This window comes from Schistocerca cancellata, chromosome 5 (assembly GCF_023864275.1).
Source record: "Schistocerca cancellata isolate TAMUIC-IGC-003103 chromosome 5, iqSchCanc2.1, whole genome shotgun sequence".
Taxonomy (NCBI): Eukaryota; Metazoa; Arthropoda; class Insecta; order Orthoptera; family Acrididae; genus Schistocerca; species Schistocerca cancellata.
Window position 1 is genome coordinate 574,415,563 of NC_064630.1, and position 21,465 is coordinate 574,437,027.

General features: G+C 37.1%; 1 protein-coding gene across 1 annotated transcript in view; it reads left to right on the forward strand.

Annotated features, from left to right (window-relative positions):
• The window catches only part of LOC126188189 (2-acylglycerol O-acyltransferase 2-like), a 124,941-nt gene extending 104,405 nt beyond the window's left edge, over nt 1–20,536 (forward strand). The window contains exons 3-6 of the mRNA XM_049929722.1: nt 475–740; nt 5,578–5,752; nt 7,385–7,575; nt 19,444–20,536. Of these exons, the coding sequence (XP_049785679.1) occupies nt 475–740; nt 5,578–5,752; nt 7,385–7,575; nt 19,444–19,604 (793 nt within the window). The 3' untranslated portion in view covers nt 19,605–20,536. The remainder of the gene's footprint in view (nt 1–474; nt 741–5,577; nt 5,753–7,384; nt 7,576–19,443) is intronic.
• The last annotated feature ends 929 nt before the right edge of the window (nt 20,537–21,465 follow it).

Below are 21,465 nucleotides of genomic sequence, written 5' to 3' on the forward strand. Positions count from 1 at the left end.
CATCAGCACTTTCCATAGTTTGAAGTAAAATATTACCCTTACATTCATTTTCTTCTGGTAAGTAAATATAGATCTACCTTTCGACTTAAATTTGAAAGCTCATGGTATTTGTACACTTCAACCTGATAAAGATTAGAGCAGTATGAATACTAACAATATGTGTGTGTGTGTGTGTGTGTGTGTGTGTGTGTGTGTGTGTGTGTGTGTGTGTGTGTGTGTGTGTGTTATCTATTGTTTCAGTATTAAAGCTTTATTATACTCAATTTTATGCTTTTGATGCATGTTTACATTAAATATTAATGGCTGATATTAATTTTCTTCAATAACTAAACCCCATTATGAAGTCAATGACAACTGCAGAGACTGATATTGACCTCTTCTAATCATGTCGATTCACATTTGAGTATTTATTCTTTGCCATTTACAATATACTCTGAAACTGGACACCTGACATAACACATTCATTTGTTACAGGTTACAATGGGCACGGCGATGGCTGTGGTGGCGCTACTTTAGGGACTTCTTTCCATTACGCCTTGAATGTATTGAACCATTGGATCCAAATCGCAATTACCTGTTCTGTGCGTTTCCACATGGTGTGCTGAGTGCAGGGGTTTTTGGCTGCTTCTCCACCGATTATATGGGGTGGGACAAACTGTTCCCAGGAATTACTGTTTATCCTCTTACACTGGAACAACATTTCAAGGTTCCTTTCTTCAGAGAGCTCTGCTTATCCTTAGGTTGGTTTACTTTTCTACTGTTTCAATAATCAGATAGATTAATATATAAAAAAATAAAGGGTCTATAAATTAAATGAAAAATTTTATATGAATCTTTGAGAATTGGAGACACTTTACTAATTATCATTTCATAAGATAGTTATGTTATAAATTCTAGAATTGTGCTTTATGCAGTGGGACATTTGACTGAAAGGATCAGGGTATATGGAAGCATATAATACATAAACCCTTCAGTCATACTTGCACTTAATAACATTTCTATTTGGTAATCAAAATATTATCAGCAACATCAACCCCCCCCCCCCCTCCTCCCCAGTTATCCTAGTCAAATAACTAAAAATACTTTTGTATCCCAGAATGAATAGATAGTTGTTTAAATGTTCTGTTGCATGTGCTTAGTGTTTTAACTAATTCCATGACTGGAAGGGAAGAAGGAAAGAGAGAGAAATCATGATTGTCTGCAGATACACAAGAATGCGTTAAAAAAAAGTTTCCATTTGAGTGTAACTATATACAGGGCAACTCAATAACAAGTAAGTAAATGATCTGACATGTGAATTCAATGACACTCATATTTAAAGGGTAATATTTCCTATAACACTGCACTGTAGTTGAATATGGAATGCAGATTTATATAAATGAAACTGCCAGTACCTATCATGGGAAACACTCATTCTTACATGTCTAATTAGATGATCAAAAATGCTTTTGTTGAGAAGTTGATGTTTTAAAGTGATATGCCTACTCCAGCGCAGCTCTTGTCATTGTATGAAAGATAAAACAGTTGTGGAGTAGTAGTGAAATGAAAAAATGTGCTACACACAGACTGAAGAGAGAAAATTGGTGAATGATAGAATGACGAGAAATAATACTGGAAAGAAATATAGATATGCACCCATTCACAATAGTTACCCAGTATTTTTACTCTCACTTTAATGTTTTTGCTGCCGTCTCCCCATTCTTCTTCCATCATAGTGTAGTTCTACTAGACAATGCCCTCGTGCTTTTTATGACTTCATTATGGTTATGGAGTTCACACAAACTACTTTAATACACAAGAATCTCAGTAATCTGGCCATTCCTTGAGGTGTGGGTGCTGGCTTAGTGGAATTGCCAGATTATTGATACTGTCTGAAACATACAGAGACTATACTTCGTTAAAGCCAAAGAAAAACTCATTTTCATAGAAAAGTTGGTCCTTACGTCTGTACATGTCCAGTAGTATAACTCGCTATGATACATGCCCCAAATTTTCAGTTGTCACAGTGACATGTGACAGTAGAAAGTCCCGCAGCTGCTTTACGAGCAATAACATCAGTACTGTACAAGGTTGCTGCATAACATACTCCAGGAACATGTTTGCAGCTATGGCACTATCAGTGTGAGAAATCTTGTTCTCTCCTGCTATGGCCTGTTCATCACTTTCACTATTACTTTCCTACATGCTTATGATGATATCTTCATCTATCTTTCTCATACTACAAACAGCTGTGACCACTTCGTTCCCTCTCTTTCACATAACCTTGTGTTTTACTAACTCATTCTCGAACTGGGTTTTGTACTGTCAAATAACTCTTTTTCTTTTTTGATGTAATAAGCAGTTGCTCATCCAGCACTGTGTGCAGCAGCAATATCTTCCTGTGCGGAACCTCAGTTCAACTTAACAAAATTTAGAGTCTCTGCTTAATGCCAAACAGAATGAGTTTCCTTTTAGAAACCATGATACTAAAATGAAAAGAAAACCACAATTTCAGATATTTATAGCATTGTTTAACATTGTTGCAAATAATCATTTTTGTGACCGACAGACTGCCATTAGTTGAGTAGTGTTGTAATAGGCAGATATCTATCCAGACCATCACACATAAATTCCAAACTGCATCAGGATCCACTGCAAGTACTATGAAAGTGAGATGAGAGGTGAGAAAATTTGGATTTCCTGGTGTAGCAGATACTCGTAAGCCACACATCACACCAGTGAATGCCAGATGCTGCCTCACTAGGCGTCAGGAGTGTAAACATTGGATGATTGAACAGTGGGAAAATGTTGTGTGGAGTGACGAATCGTGGTACACATTGTGGTGATCCGATGTGGGTATGGCAAATGCCCAGTGACCATCATGTGTCAACTTGTGTAGTGCCAACAGTAAAATTCGGAGGCGCTGGTGTTATGGTGTGATAGTGTCGTTCTTGCTTCCCACTGTCGAAGAGCAATTCAGGGATGGTAATTGCATCTTTCAACATGGTCGAGCACCTGTTCAGAATGTACGGCCTGTGGCAGAGTGGCTGCATGACAATAACATCCCTGTAATGGACTGGCCTGCATGGAGTCCTGACCTGGATCCTATAGAAAACCTTTGGGATGTTTTGGAACACCAACTTCGTCACCAACCGACATCGATACCTCTCCCTGGGAAACCTTCCAGCATCTGATTGAACATATATCTGTGAGAGTGGAAGCTGTCATCAAGGCTAAGGGTGGGCCAATACCGTATTGCATTCCAGCATTGCTGATGGAGGGTGCCATGAACTAGTAAGTCATTTTCAGCCAGTTGTCCAGATACTTTTGATCACGTAGTGTATGTTTACATGCCAAAATTTTTGGAAAAATTTTAAACATGCTGAGGGAGGTAGAATGAGGCAGCCGGTACCCCACATTTCAACCAGTCTTTCAAACAGAATCGTAATTGCATTTTTCATGCTCAATTAGCATTTTTCCACTGTTACTTTCTTTTCCCTGCCACAAGATGTGTCATTTATATAAAAAGAATTTTATGGGTCAGTAAAATTTTGATAGTTTATTTATGTTAAACTGAAATAACACAAAATTAATTTTACACTTCAGACCACAATTTACATACACAAGTTTTGCATGTGCTTCAGAACAACATGGGGTTCCCAGAATCCTTCAGATATGTCACGTTATAGCATATTCTCCCAAGCTACATCACTTCATGAACTAAATTTTCGCCTCACACTAGATTTTACATGCGTATTTCACATGTAAAAATAGTGTAATTTCGAACTTCTGTCCTGGAAATGGATAAAGATACCAAGAAAATTTTAAGGGTTTTTTTGAGATCAGGATCTTAGAAATATATCACAAAAATTTCAGCCATTTGCTGTGCATATTATTCTCAGGATGTGCGGCCTGGATTTTGATACAAAAATTGTAAAAGACCACCTTTTTTGAGTTTTTATGGAACTGCCCATGAACTAATGGTCCCTTCATAAGTCCCACCATAGACCACATGAAATGTAAAAAGAACCAAATAATTTGCTCCATTTGCCTACGCATGCAAAAGTGTGTAATATTCATACTTTGATGAGCCAGTACTGTAGGATACTGACACAGACAATCCTTCTGTTGTGTATAGAAATGGTCCCTACCACAGCACTTGATCCTACCTTTCTATTACTGATAGAACCAAAGAAGCATCTGATTCATTACCAGACCTACACTTACTGTCAAAAGCATGAACGCATGGGGTTGAGGACATTATGGTAGGGAGGACGCAGCATGTTATCTTGGCTGAAGAGTCAGTGTCAGATGTAGAAGTAACTTAGTGTGTGCCCTAGGGAAGAGTTGAGACCCTTACTATTAATGTCATGTATTAATGGCTTTGTGGAAAATATTAATAGTAAAATAAGGCTTTTTGCAGATGATGCAGTTATCTATAATGAAGTTCCATATGAAAAGAGCTGCATTAATATCCAGTAAGGTCTTAAGATTTCAAAGTGGTACAGAGATTGGCGACTTACTGTAAATGATGTGACTGGTTCTGGATATTGCTATAGTGAGAGAGACCCATACCAGATAGGTCTAACAAGGGATATTGAACATATATAGAGAAGGGCAGCACAAGTGGTCAGAGGCTTGTTTAATTCATGGAAGTGTGTCACAGATATTAAAGGAATTGAACTGGAAGACTCTTGAAGACAGACAAATCTTCCTGTCTGTCATTCATGAATGGAATAGGAAGAAACTCTAATAACTGGTGCAAGGGGACATACCCTCTGCTGTGCACCTCAGTGTTTCTTGCAGAGTGTAGGTTGTAATTAACCATCAGGAAATACTTTAAAATACTCTAAGAATATATTACCCAATCCTTTCATAAAACATAAGTTTCATATAAAGTTCACCTTCTGCTAGATAATACTCCTCCAGAAATTGTACCTGTAATATGACAGTTCACATCAAATAGCTTACAGAAAAGTTGTATAGTGAAAATATGAAAACAATCAGCGTAATATTAAATAATATTCCTGAAACATAAGTTCTGAGCTACACATATGATAGACGACTGTGTGGAAACAGGACCCCAACAATGGGCTGCAGAATTACATGAATGCTAGAAATGTAATCATCATAGCAATGGTAGAAGGTTAAATTATCAAATGAAGGAATGTCCACCTCATTAATCATTCAGCTAGTCATAATAATTGCACTGTGCAAAGAAACGGTTTTTAATATCACATTAGATTCAAATGTTAAAATATGCTAGGCATTACTGAAGATATGTCGAAGCAAAGGACATGGCTCAGAATCAGACTCACAAGCTGTCACACTTGTTTATTTGCACTCTGTTTTGTGATGTTCATATCACAGCTTTGCTCAAAATAATTACGAAGTTCATTAATGTCAACTGTAGAACTACTTTAGTATTTTGCAGCACCAAGCCACAGGTAATAGATACTTTGTAACTTTTAGCAGTTTCATGTAGAATAGAATTTGAGTGAACAAACTAAACTGTACTTCAATTAATTCAGTTTTCACAGTAGAAAATTGTCAACCCAGCTTTTGAACTGTGTCAAGAAAAAAAATCATTTGTTTTAGGTGGATGTTCTGCTTCTGCGGAAAGCATTGGGTATCTTATGGACAAACCGGGAGGAGGAAATGCTGCTGTGTTAATTGTGGGTGGTGCATCAGAAGCACTGAAATGCAAACCTCGCACATATCGAGTAATTCTGAAGCGACGACGCGGTTTCATCAGGCTAGCACTGAAACATGGGTATGTACAAGATGTTTCTTTTTATCATTCCATGCTTCAGTGCTGGAGAAATTTTTGTAATATTAACAAATGCTAACATATATGGAGATCGTGCATTGGGAATGTGTAAACTCGTTTTAAATGCCTATCCGTGATACACAACCACGTCTTACTGGTAGGAAAAATTCACTGCTTCATAGTCATTCTGTCCACTTCTCTGAAGAGTTAAAGACCTTCTGTCAGATACACATAACATGTTTGTTTGATCAACAGGTAAACTTTCATTGAGGTGTCCTTCACTTTTGATTTCTCTTACCTGTCCACACCGCATTTAAAAATAATCAGTGATTCCGTTTTGACAAATGATACTTTCCACATCAAAACATTCTTCCCATAATATTCACCTTCTTAGAGATTTGACATTTGCATGGACAAGTGATTCTTTCTATCCACATACACTGAAAAGTCTTGCCAAGGATGGCTGGCTCCAAAGTAGGTGTAACACATTAGAGCAAGTTGTTCTGGCAGTTTTTGCCATGCTGCTAACAAGCGACAAAACAGTAGTCACCTTGCGTGATTTTAGTTTTCTGGCTGTAAGAAAATTTTGAATATTTCTTGGCTGTTCAGCGGGGTAGCAATAGTCAGAAACTGTGATATTTTAGTAAACAGACTTCTTGCCATCTTCAGGCATTCCTGAAGAGTGACTGTTTCCTGCTGGGTGCCACCCCTCTCTCTCTCTCTCTCTCTCTCTCTCTCTCTCTCTCTCTCTCACACACACACACACACACACACACACACACACACACACACACACACACATATATATAATATATATATATATATATCACCTCCCACCCAGTCCTCCCCCATCCAACCGCAGGTGCAGACCTGTTGTGCTGGTAGTGGAAGCATGACCCTGGGACTTCATGCAATGTCCTCAATTGTGCTTCAGTTGGTGTTTGATGCAGGTATCTATTGGCATGTTCAACAATGGATCTGCATTCTTAAATTGCCATTGCAGAAGTGTATTTGCACATAGATTGTTGCTGTGCTTTGGCAATGCTCCATACTGGTCCCAGATCTTGCTTACCTGAAAGCTGCTGTCTTTCTTTTTTGGTTCATCATGCAGAGACATTAGAGATCCAGCTACATGGCGGGGTTCCCGGTTTAACAAAATATGTCTTCTGGATGATGCCATCTGGATGAATACATGAGAAATATTAAAAAAAAGACTCATCTTATCATGCAGCCCCAAATAACACTTCATCAGCTTAATCACATTGTCTGCTAGTGTTTCATACACCTTTGACTATGTCTTGAAATGACTTACAGCTGCTGAAAAACCCCTCACACACATGCCATTACTGAAACTGTAATATGCTGTCTATCTGCAAAATAAATATGATGCTCATCTGTAATTATTGGTGCTTCCAAGCCTAGTGCCTAGATAGTAAAGTGACTTTTTAGTTCATGCTTCTTGAATCTGTAAAGTGCCAAGTCATTGTTAAACCTCTTTTTTATTTTTGTGGTTGTTTAATTGCACTGGCTCACAAGTAAAAAACTATTAATGAAAGCAAAAGGAAAAAAGATAAATTAAAACTAGGTGAAAATAAGTGAAAATGAATTGTAAGTTCCACTTCTATTTTGTTTCAGTTGTCCACTGGTTCCTGTTATCTCATTTGGGGAGACTGATCTCTATGATCAACTAGAAGGTACAAGACTTCTGAAATTCCAGCACTTTTGCCGCAAGATTACTGGAATGGCACCAGTACTTCCAATTGGTCGTGGTTTGTTTCAGTACTCCTTTGGTATTGTACCTCGTAGGAATCCTGTTACTACTGTTGGTAAGTTTGTGTAAGCTCAAAATTAAGTTGTTCAAAAACTGGATAAATTAACTAAGGATTTCACAGTAAACAATACATTAATAGTTATTGATTACTCAAATGACAATGAACGTTATGGATTCTCTAGGATGCATATTGAAACTAAGACACAATATGAATATAACAATTTTTAAAGTGCCTCTTAAACCGGCCAGAGTGGCCGAGCGGTTCTAGGCGCTTGTCTGGAACAGCGCGACCGCTACGGTCGCAGGTTCGAATCCTGCCTCGGGCATGGATGTGTGTGATGTCCTTAGGTTAGTTAGGTTTAAGTAGTTCTAAGTTCTAGGGGACTGATGACCTTACATGTTAAGTCCCAAAGTGCTCAGAGCCATTTGAACCATTTGAAAGTACCTCTAAATGTGATGCCCAAAACCTGAATGGAAAAATAGCCTATCATTTCATAGTAAAAAAATTGCTGCTGCTGCTGCTGCTGCTGCTGCTACTACTACTACTACTACTACTACTACTACTACTACTACCACTACTACTACTGTTTACAGGAAGAGACTGTCTGTGAGTTTTGAAATGGAATGTCTGGAAAAAAGTGAATATCCAGTTCATGATTTACATCCAAACAGATAAATAAAGATTCACGTTTGCAGTAGACTTGCCTCTTTCACACATTTAGCAAATATAAAAAGCCTAGTATAGAACCAGCAATACAGCATACACAAATGAACAAACAAGTAAATAAAAAGACTGCCCTGAAGAACAACCACCAAACCAGAACAGAAAGAAAATTATGGACCAGAATGTGAGCAGAAATAAGCAGAAAAACGCAGAAAAGAAGAAACAGCAGGACACCTGATGGGCTTAATTTCAGATGTACAAATAAAACAAATGAGACATTAATGGATAGATGGGTTAAAAAACACTGTAACAAAGTGAAATTGCCAAAACAAAGCAAGAGTATAGACCTGTAAAGAACTATGGACTGATGTGTGAACAAGAACATTGAAGGTGGTGACACTACTGGCAATATGAATATAAACTAAAGGTGTAAGATACTGTAAATATTACATGCAGCTACCAAGCTGTGAATGAACCTGATCTAAACATTTATAATGTTTATATGTAAAATCTCTGATAACAACATTGGTGAAACGAATGTATTACTAACAGATAAGATAAAGGCGAAAGGATTTTTCAGAAATATGCATTTATGAACACTGGTGCAAGCCTGAATTAAGTAGACATACATAAATAACTAAATTCATTATATCTTCCGACTATTGCAGGAATGACAGCAAGTAAGGTGTGGTAATGATGTACATAGAGGCAAATTTAGATTTTGATGGCCCTATTCCCTTAACTCAAACAAATGTTGAGGACAATGAGACTGCAGCTATGATAATTAAGTTCAGCTTGGTTATTGCTTAAGTTTACCAAACACCATCTGGAAATTTTGAACTTCTCTTAAATAAATTAGAATCATTGCTAAACAAAGAAAACAAAATGGAATGTGACTTCATAATTAGTAACAAATTAAAAATTGATTTTCTTACAAAAAGTAGACAGAGTTTCTTTTGAAACTTACTACTTACTAGACTTTAAATGCTGTAGTATATGCTGCTATCTGAGTAATACACACTTGTGAAACAGCTTTAGATCAGTTTCTAGTGATGTAAAGTTTATACAACGTTTATACAATGTTTATACAACATTTATACAACATTTATACAACGTTTATACAACATTTAACTAAAACTGTTCTGTTCAGGCTTTAGTGCCTATCTACTTCACATACTAACCTTGAAGGGTAAAAGGCAGTATTCAGTACCACATGTCTTTAAGTACCACATGTAGGTGCTACAGTCAGGATAACAAACTACTTTAACAGATTACTGTGCAAAGAAAATGATAAGTTTCTAAAATTACTGACCTAAGTGAGACATATAACACTTCATTCATGTATTAACATATTACCTTCAAGTTGCATTTCCACAGAAAACTAACCATAAGGGACATCGTAGAGCAAACAGTTGGATCACTATTGAATGAGGGGTCTCATGCCTGAAGAAGACTGATACATAAAATGTGTAACTTCAATAATTCTTCACCTGAAATACACATTACAAAAATTTTCCAAAATACTAAGAAAAGTAATGAGAGCACCAAAAATAATGCAAAATGATAAATAATTCAGCAAATAAAGCAATCACCAGGTGGAGTGTCATAGAAACAGAAACTGGTGAGAACAGAGCATCATGTAAAAATACAACACTACCACAATAAAATAAAGTAACACTCTTTAGAAGTGGCCAACTGATTTAACATTATTTTTTACAGGTATTGCAGACAGTAAACAATATCAAACATAAATAACAATACTAAATCCAATTAATAAGCATGTGTAGTAGATCAATGTAAATCACAACTGTCACCCAAGATTAAGTAGCAAAAGCAATAAAATGACAGAACTCCAACTTGTAGGCACTTATAGTGTCTCTGCAACAATCTTAAAGATGAGTGCTCTGATCTGGTTCAGCTAACTACCTACACATTTGTTGAGATTGCTCATTTCAAGCAGGCACTTTCTCTGCTCTACTGGAACTGTCTGATGTAGTTTCAATACATAAAAATATATAAGTAACTATGCACCTACCATAGTTTCCTCCTGCATTTCAAAAACAGAAAAGGTTATGCATGACAAACTTAGGGTAACTGTAATTAAGAACAAAATACTATGTAATAATCAGCACAAATTTAGAAATAAGAAGTCAACAATTACTGCCATTTATGAAGTGTGTTAAGTGCGTACTAAAGGTGCGTCTACACATGTGAGCCTTTCGCTTAATCACTGTGCGACTGTTCTTGCCATGCACGCAAGTACTGGGATGTGTGTAGGTACATTTCTCTTCCTCAGCTTGTGTATGCTAGTGGTTCCATTCAAACGGGGTGTGTTCCTCCATGTGGGGAAAGCTATAGCTACGTGTTGATTAGTCCCAAGGTGCACAGATGTAAATGTACCTTAAGCTTGGCAGACACTAAACAGCAATGAAGAGCGATGTCTGTAGACCTAGTGAAAGCTTCTGACATTGTAGATCATAAGAGTCTGCTCCCAAAGGCTGGTAAGTACGAAATTTGAGGTCTGTTCAACAGATGGATCCATTTCTTTTTGAGCAATCATAAGCAAGCAGTGAGCATCAAGCCCACTGTCAACCTTAAAACTATTTCTGAACACTTATCAGATTATAATCTAATCAAATATGCAATGGATTAGTGATGAGACAATTTCTGTTGCTTTTGTTCATTAATGAACCAAGTTTAAATGTGGATACTAATAAAAACAGTCATATTTCCAGATGACACCTCTATCATATTAAAGGTGGAAAGTTAGGAAGAATTACAGTAATCAGTAAATACTGTTACTTGTAAACTTGGCAACTGGCACACAATAATCAGCATTTAATAAAAAGAAAAAACTATTGCATTAAAATATCAGTGCTGTGAACAGGGCTATGTACAACTCATTTGTATCAATAGTGAACTCGTTTGTCACGGGACAGATGCCAAATTCTTAAAATTATGACTACAAAACAATGCAAAGTAGAATAAGCATATAGGATATCTTAAAGCAAAATTGAAAAAGAGCTGCTACCTTGTTTGTTCACTAAAATCTTCCTGCAGCGATAAGACAGTAAAGAGTGTGTATTGAGCCTACTTTAATAATCACTTTAAATATGGATATATATTTACATTATGGAAAATATTTTATTCTTTAAAATAAATGTAAATGGTAAGGATAATAGATTGCAAAAAATGATTGATCATCACTTTACCAGACAAAAAAAAACTTAATCACCCAAATCAAAGCATCCCTGTGCCGAAAGGGTAAGTTCCACATGGGAGTTAAAATCTATAACATGCTTCCCAAAAACATAAAAACAATTACTGGGGTCAAAAACTTTAAAAATTTTCCAAAGACATGTTTTCAGCATCACTGCTTTTTCTCCACTGAATATTCAAATGTATGGAGAGTATTATATAAAATATTTAATTGTATTATGTATGCATAGAAATAACTGTAACTTGTATACATATAAATTAATTTGTCCAATGTCAAATGCATAAACAGGACCAACAAAAATACAGTATAAAAGAAAGCACTTCATCACTCTTGTATACTTTCTATAGTATTTACAATATTAAAAAAGGGAGCACAGCACAGCACGTGGGAGAGGTATAGAGCAGGGAAGGCACGAACTGTTGGATGGTGTGGTGACAGTAGGACACCATAGAAAGGAAAATTTTGGGAGCAGAGAATGTGTTGTAACGATAACTATTATCTGTGCAGTTCAGAAAAGCTGGGCCTCTTGTCATAGCAGGCATGCTGTAGACCAGCTCTGCTGCAATGCTTGCACAGCTTAGAGGATTGGTATGACTACCAGTCAGCTGTCTGCCAGTATAACATCCACTGCCAAACTTCTGGCCAAGAGCAAAGTAGACCATCCTGTTACACAATGTGTGCTTCCTAATTCTGTTGATATTCCAACTTGTACTTTTTGTATTATTCAAGCTTTGTTAATTAAAAAAAGATTTCCTGTACTAGAACTAGTATTTTGACTTGGTAAACTATAACAAAACTGCTGTATGTTACAAACTTACAGAGAGCTGTGGGTGACAAGTTCAGTGAAGATGATTTCATCCAAATATTGTATAAAAACAAAACAAACCATGCATGGTACAATGCTAAACCTGAGCAGTGTTGTCCCCAATGATATGAGGACATTATAACCTTACCCATGTAATCCCTCTCTCTTTCTGTCTGAGATCCAGACCAATGACATACACATGAGCAGCCACGTCCACCAAAAACTAGTTTCCTATTGTTTACTACGCATAACAAGCAGCATTCTATTTCTGTTCACATTTGTACAGTACTTTGTTTCACTGAGAATGCCGTCGGACAGTTGAGGCACCCTCTTGTGCATTTAATGAACACTTACCCAGACAGTGTTTATTTTGCCTTTTGCATTAGCTACACTGCACCTCATGCCCTACTGCTCCATATTCATAACATTTTGTCTGATGGCACTGCTTCTTGATGCGTCCTATATGCCCACATCTGTAACACTTTACCTCAGAGGAGAAAACACTACGGTCCCTTTGTCCCAGAATAACAATGTCAATTTCCTCCAGGTGCATAGTGATCCTAATGACAATGACCAAATCGCTTTGATTTTCTACCCTCAGTCTTCTTGACACATTGGTGGAAATACCCCTCAAAAACACAACTGAAGTTCCATTTTCCAACTCGTGCAAAATGTTAGTCTCTACATTCAGTGTTGGTTCTAGTCTGTGCTTAACTTTATCAGAGGAGGATTTCATTCACTTGCTGTGTTCTTGAGACAATCCACTGAGTTTATACTAAAAAAAAAAAAACAAAAAAAAACCTCATGATTTTGTGTTAGTGATAATGCTGGATGAGTCCAGTAGCCAGCTCATCAAATGTTTGTGCCTTGCTAAGGGTCTTGTTGTACATGATGTCATTGCATCACCCACTAATTGTAACTTATCATATTTAAACAAGTTTTGTCCAACCGATTGCCTAAATTTAGCAGCGGTCCTCACGTCACTGATAAATACACACCTCACCTGTTTTTGCTGAAAACTGAGTTGCTAGATTACCTGCTATGGGATCAACTTAAGGAACTGGTATATTGAATGAGGCTTTTGCCTCACCCAGATCAGATTGTATTTGCTCAGTAATAGTTTCCAATGCTGCTACTTTCTTTAATAATGCTTCATTCAACTCCTTCTGTTTGGTTGTGGTTTCCAACCACATGACTATCTGCCCTTTCAAGGCTTTAAAAGTCTCATGTAACACTGTCACATATGCTTCATCAGTTAACAGCTGTCATGTCAGATAACATTGTGCAATCTTTGGCACCTGAAGATGATGAGCAGCTGTCTTGTCGAAATATTGTGCAACTTCCACTACATTATCCGACATGATGCTTGTGAACCGATGAAGCATTACTACTTTGGAAAAGTCTTAAATAGCATATTGCCACTTGTTACAGATGTATGCAGACATAGAATGCTGCTTGTTATGTACAGTAAACAATTTGTGTAACCTCCATCTGCTGTCATACAAGGAAAAACATTGGCAAACTGCACCCACAATGCATGTATGAGAAACAGACTATATTAATTCTTGCAACATATCGTGGCCCAAAAAGAATCTGCAAACTATTATGCCTCATTCCAAACATTTTACATATGTTACATATATCTGACACAGCCTGCATATGTGGCAATTAATATAGACACAAATTACAATATGGGTTCTGACCAGGTGAAAGAAAGCTTGCTTAAAATTGTCATGGAACTGAGACAGATCTCCAGACTTCTGTAGTTTAACAAATGACACTTCAAAGTTCATGTGACAAACCAGATGAACGCACACATGAGTCTCTCATCACACTGCATATTGGGCAAGTGTAAAATGTAGCAGGAGAGATAGAGGAGCAGCTTGGCAGATAATGTAGGTTGTTGATACTGCAGATGTGCAGGTGTGGTACCACGTGTAAATGTCTACCAATGGTATCCAATTACTGACACCAAATATAGAAGGCTGCATCTGTGCTTCATGTTTTTATTTTGTTTGTTCATTCTTTATGTCGCCAAGATGGCATAGAATGACACTTGGTGGTGAGGACCTGTTGAACATCAGAAGGGCTAATATGACATCTCTAAATACACATTTATTATCCATAGTTACGCCGTTGTCTTTCTTCAAGGTTGCCTGTAATCAGGGGAGCATAAGGGTGCTGGCCACACTGGTATGCACTGAGGCCGGCGTGTTGCGCACACCTGAATGCCATCGAGAGAGGTGTGTGTTCTTGGCACCCTGCAACATTGGTTAGCTAGCCATAAGTTGGTCAGTGTTGCCTGCCTGCATTGGTGCTGACAGCATAAGACATGGCCAGTGGGTTACCAGGGCACTTTTGTTGATGCTGTTGATTGTGCCAAAGAAAGGCAGCCAACAGCTCGGCATAAGTTGGCTGTAGTCATGAAGTGTTCAGTCATGGCCCCTCAGAGAGAGACCAGCCAGTGATGCCAGTGTTCACTCTCTAACAACCCAACCACAACAAAGGTCAAAATTTAATAATGATTGTGGTGTTGCTCACGCTGCTAAATACTGCATTTTCAGGCAACAACATAGTTATTATGTGGCAGGTGTCATTAGAGCACAGTTAATAAAGTCATTTCATGTAATAATGAATAAACTAGGCACTCATCTTTTCGTGTTTCCCACGCTGGTCTCATTGTAAAATCATGGCTCAATTGTCAAAAATCTAGGTGGTGGTGATTCCAAGCTCGGATGCAAAAAGGCCTAGGTTTTATTCTGCTATATTCAAAAGTTTTGTAGATGCACTTCACAAACCATTCTTGAAGATTAAACCTTTCAAAGTTAGCACAATAGTGATTTAAAAAAAAAATAATCAGCACTCCGAATTTAAGTTACACTTCCTTTTAATTGCTTTTATTGCAATATCACGTAACACACAAAACATCACTTCACAATACAAAACATACTTGGAAACATCTTCCTCACAGTCACTGTTAAAGTTCACATTTTATAAACTGGCTACGTTATGCGTCTTTCCAACATGACGTCCAAGACTTGACTTTTTTTCAAGGTCCAACACTAACTAACTATCGCTTACGCGCCCAAAAATCAGAATTACAAGTATGACAAAGATCATAGTGGCAAAAGAAAGAATACACATAAGAATAATATCATTGCAACATAAACATACTGATGTATCACAAATGAAATCAAATGTGAATGTTGTCTCAGAAATATGTAAACTACTTTACAGAAACACAGTAGAATATTACTGGTATTGAGAGGTTCAGATGAGCTGCCATAATGGTTGCTTAATTAAAGTACCATTACAACTCGCAGACATATGTTGGGCGGTGGCAACAGCTGCTGTGCTGCTTTGAGTTGATGGTAGTTAAACAACTCACTAGGTACCATCAACGAGGCCTCCAGGGGGCCTGGTGGTAGGAGGCTGAAGGCATCAATGATGGGGAAGCAGCAGCCTGTGGCAGTTAAGTCCTTCACAATGGGCTGGCTCTTGCAGCATAAATTGTAGTCATCTAGGTGGGCCACAGATGGAGTGTCACAGGGCCCACCTTGGGACTGGTAAACTGCAAACTGGGAAGTAATCTGCAGAAGTAGAGGTATTTTTACTGATCAGTCTACAGTGGTGATGCTACTGTGTGGCAAAAATGACCAAATACACCCTAGTTCCCTGAACCTGTCAGCAGCCTACACCCTGTTGTGGTATACTAACTCCATTCTTCACTCTTCCTGTTCACTTGCTTTTGCACCGTGTGCACTGAAAGCTGTTCTTGTGTACGTCTTCCGTATTGTTACTTCCCTGCACATGGTCAACAGATTGACATTATCCTGCTTTCCTCATGGGGCCACCTCACTGTGTTGACACCTTAGTCCCCTAGCTCGGGTGGTTTGTGGAAATTTAACTTGGTGGTGTGCTCAAGCTGCATGCAATACTGGCTGTTGTTCTGGGTTGTTATTCCAATCTAGATATTGTACGTTAGTGTGCCTTGACTTCTACTGTGGCTCTGGTACTGTCCAGAAAAACTTCGAATATTTTCACACCTATCCAGAATATCATTCTGGGGGTGTAACACTGTGAAGAAAAGATTTAAGATGTAATCAGCAGAGAAGTTAAAGTATGGATGGGAGCCCATAGAATAGGCAGGAGTCCATAGAATAGACATGTCCAAGCAGAGAGCTGCAGATACTGCAATATACTGTCTGACCTGTTAAACATACATCTGTGTGTAAAACCTTATCTGCAGTTGTTACATGCACTGAATACTCTGAAAAACAAGTTTCATTCTGACTTCCACAATGACTTGTACTGATTACTGGAGGAAAATCATTTTGCGAAGAAGCTGGCTTTGTCAGTCATGTTTCATATGTCTGGAATGCTGAATCATCATAATGCATGTGTTTGGGGCACAGAACATCCACACAAGATTGTGGAATGCATTCATGACTCGTATGAAGTTAGCATCTTTCATGCCATGTCCTCTTCAAAAGTTTATGGGTCATTTTTCTTTGTAGAAAAAATTGTGAGGGGGTTCCATGTCCCTGAACACAATGCAACAATGGGTTGTGCCACACTTCCAGCAGTACAGTGAAGACTTCATTTTACAACAAGATGGTGCTCCACCACACTTGCCTTCATATGTTAATGATTACGTCAATGCTGAACTGCCTCAGTATTACAAATGGTCATATTGAGCACCTATGAGTTAAAAACTTCGGTAGATACTTTATCCACTGACCAGTGTTCATTGGTTGTATGTCTTGTTTACATGCAAACATCTTCATATACCCCAGGGATGCTTATGAATAACCTTAAACAATATAATTTGCAGATTGAATGTAGTGCCCTAAAAGCCCAGCTGAACTTTATACAAATAATTACTCTAAGAGCATAAGTAATCTATATACAAGAACATACAGCTATCATATTTTGAACCATTCAACAGCTGCTGCTTTTTTAACCATTCTGAAATTTGTATTTGTCAAGTACTTTGCCTTGAAATGCCGGCACACACTAATACCTGGAGGCTGAAATCAGAGTAATGCTCTTGGAGAATGTTAAGACTACTTTCATTATAAAATTTATCTGGGACTGTATTATTTTGAATTAGTATTGTTACTCTACAATTTAACAACATTCTGTCCAGTCAGGGCAGAATAAGTACTGACATCCTCATCAGCTTAAAAATGTTTAAATTCTTCTAGAGAACAGGGTAGTTGTCAACCAGATAAGATTTATGTTTGTTTTGAAGTTGATGTTATTTTCCATCAGATTGTTTACATCAGTGGACAAGTAGTCAAAGATTCTTATGATTGAAGACTATGGTTTATCCAGGTGTTGAATATCATCTACTGACTTTGACCAATGATGCATTATAGGCTACAAAAAAAGCAACACAAAGGTGATTTCAAAATGATGACCAATGACATTGTCCGTTCCCATGGAGCAAAAAATGAATGTCAGACTCATACAAATTCTTAATAATAAACATTGAATGTTGTTGTTGTTGTTGTGGTCTTCAGTCCTGAGACTGGTTTGATGCAGCTCTCCATGCTACTCTATCCTGTGCAAGCTTCATCATCTCCCAGTATCTACTGCAACCTACATCCTTCTGAATCTGCTTAGTGTATTCATCTCTTGGTCTCCCTCTACGATTTTTACCCTCCACACTGCCCTCCAATGCTAAATTTGTGATCCCTTGATGCCTCAAAACATGTCCTACCAACCGATCCCTTCTTCTAGTCAAGTTGTGCCACAAACTTCTCTTCTCCCCAATCCTATTCAATACCTCCTCATTAGTTACGTGATCTACCCACTTTATCTTCAGCATTCTTCTGTAGCACCACATTTCGAAAGCTTCTATTCTCTTCTTGTCCAAACATTGAATATGCAAGGAAAATCAGGAGAAATTGGGGGATTTGTGCAGGGATGGATAAAAACCTAAAATAACTGCCTCAAAATCTTGATAATAGTAAAACATACAAAATGAAACAAAGAAAAACACTATACGATAGTTGCTTTCAAAGATGAAAAAACGCATATTGGGCAAACCAGCTAGAACTGTTAACAAAAACGTTGCTTGACCTATGCAGCTTTACTTAAAATTCTGATACCAATACAAAAAGCTAAAAGCTGCCAGTAATGCTAATAGCCAAAGCTAACAAGAGAGAATGAAACATGATATTGAAAAAAAAACTCTGAAGCTACATAGTGCAACTCAATTCAACAATGGAAAATGCAAGATGGAATGTAACTCAAGGTAAAATGCAGATACCAGTACAAATAGCCAATATGTGACACCGATACAAATAGCCAAAAATAACAGCAATCAACAAAATGTGATATTAAAATAAAACAAGGGGTCAGGTCATTTCTTCTTCATAGAACTGCCTGCCTTTAAGAAGCAGCTCATGCATATAGTTATAAGTGAACCTAAAGATTAATGTGGAATCCCAACCACAGTGTGACTTACATAGACAGCATCAGACTATAAATGAACTATGAACATCCACTGTAGCAACTGTTGGACAGAAATTTAGGAGATTGATGTCTTTCTGTTTTGAGAAGGAAACAGTAAGCTACTTTGTGGCAAAGAAAACTGAAGTCAAAGTCCAGGAACTCCCTTTACTAAACATAAAGCTGAATTAAGGTTAAACAGCAAGAGGTAACATGTTATATGGGAAATGTAGGTTCCTTTCATTGAATGGTAAAGTCAATTAGGTAACAAAATATTTTTAACTCAATGTGCCAAAAATATCAAACTGGCTACACATGTGTTGGTACATTAAATAATTCACTGACATAAATGAGGTGGGTTATAATTAAATGTCACTTTTGTTGCAAGGGAAAAGACTGATAATGACATCAGTCAGACAAAAACTTTGGTTGGATATCCTAATCAAGTATGTGGAGAGTCAAGACAGCAGTTGTTCCATTTTTACACTGACAGTTTGAACAAAAAATGCTGTACATAATGGCCTGAACTCTTGTTCCTGTATAGTTTGTTGCTGGAACTGACTGAAACGGAAAAAAAGTATTTCTAGGATAGCATTGAAGTGCATAAATAAGATTTTGTGAAGTCAGTATTGTTGTTTGTTATTATGGCATGAGGAATTTATCAATACATAGTAGAAATATTCACTTTTGTGACCTTAAGTAAGTGAATGTAAATGGAAATAAATTTAATTGTTTATAACAAACCAACTAACACATTAACATGTTCTTTTTACAGTTGGCTCACCAATTGAAGTGAAGAAAGTTGAAGACCCGACACAGGAACAAATCACTGAGCTCCACAATAAATTCTCTGAAGAACTTGTAAACTTTTTTGAGAAGTACAAGCACAAATACATTTCAGATGCGGACAATGTACATTTAGAAATTGAAGAATAATTATCTTAGTTGTCAGCAGAGCATATGACTCTGTTTTATACATCACTTCCAATTGTCTGTCGTTTACAGTATTGGATAATATGCATTTGATTTTTTCTTGTAATATGAATGCATTCACATTCCTGCATTCAGTTAATAGGAAAAGGACCACTGTTACTCCTGTTTAAATATGCCAGAAATTGTACAAATTATTGTAAGTCATTTTGCTCAATGAAATTATTTAGTGTGTGTGTGTGTGTGTGTGTGTGTGTGTGTGTGTGTGTGTGTGTGTGTGTGTGTGTGTGTGTGTGTAAGAGAGATTTATATAGTTAACTTCTGAAGCAAAACAGTCTGTATGATAAATATACAAATTTTACTTAACTTTTGCTTAGATACAAATCTGCAGCAATGCTGAAGTATAACACTATGTTAAATCTAATTTTTTTAGGTTAAAATTTATTGAAGATTAAGTATCACATATAAAACAGAAAACACATTCAATGAACTATAAATTGATACCGGTATTTTATTTCAAACTTCTGTATTGTGGCAGATTTGTAAGGAGTAAACTTTTCCAAGACGGTAATGGCTGTGATTAGTTGTAAGAATAGAGACGTAGCTGTAATAGATTCAAGGGATTAATATAAGTATAAAGTAAGAATAACATACAGATTTTGTGCTGAAGAGACTTGAGATTTATCTTGTCAATTTATTACTGGTTACTCAATTATTTGTGTGAATATGGACAAAATTATTTTGTGGCAGCTATTCTGAAGAGAGACTAGCATATACTGTATCACTTAAATCTGGTCAGTACAGAATTCTTTTTCTTTTTGGCAATGTGCACAGTAAATTTTTGGTTATGGATAAAATTTGTTCTAAATAAATTGAAAATATTCAATCCTTTTGGAGAATTTACCCAATGTTGTTTGGAAATAAAATATTCCAGTTCAGAGAGGAAAATTGTTGTGCATATTTTTCTCTCTCTCTCTCTCTCTCTCTCTCTCTCTCTCTCTCTCTCTCTCTCTCTCTCTCTCTTGTCGTCATAGTATAAACAATGTGCTATTTAAGGCTACTCTGCCAGAGTTAAGTAGAATATTGTACTAACATTATTAAAAGGATAGTTGCTACCCACCATTAGTGGAGATGCTGAGTTACAGACAGGCGCAACAAAAAGACAGTTTGAAACTGCACTCCATTCTAATACATTTCATACAGAATACTGTACTGTGTGACTGAGAGTTGGTTTCCTGTTGCTTCTGAGGACACCTGAAATTTCAATGTAATTTGTGTTTGTGTACTGGTAGTCATGCTGATGTTAATGAAATTTACCCTTGATGTTTTGGACATTAATGGGTAATGCGCAGATAAGATTAAAACATTCACTGCCAACATCCTCATTTAAATAGTCTGACAGTTTCACATTTCTTATCAACTGTAACAAAGAATTACCAGGAAAGTGAACTAAGGAAAATATCCATTACCACATAGTTCCCATTATGAGGAACTGTTCCATTGCACAATACAGGAAGGACATACAGGATGGGTTTCAGCATGAGATTGACTAAGAGATCATTAGAGAATGAACAAAAGCTTAAATAGGACAATTATGGGGATGGAAATCTTTCTCATTTCATTTGAAAATAACAAAAATTCGAATCCAATTCTGTGCTGTATAGCATTCAGGCTTTTTTCCTGGTTGACACTGGCATGCATGTCAGAACACATTTGAACTGTGTCTTCAAACCTCTGTAGGACTGGATACCGATATTTTTAGAATCGGCTAAAGTTCCCCATTAAATTGCTGTATTCATTGTAGTCAAGTTTCTGAACAAACAGTGCTACCACCACTTTTTAAGTTATGTTTTGTATATGATGGCTG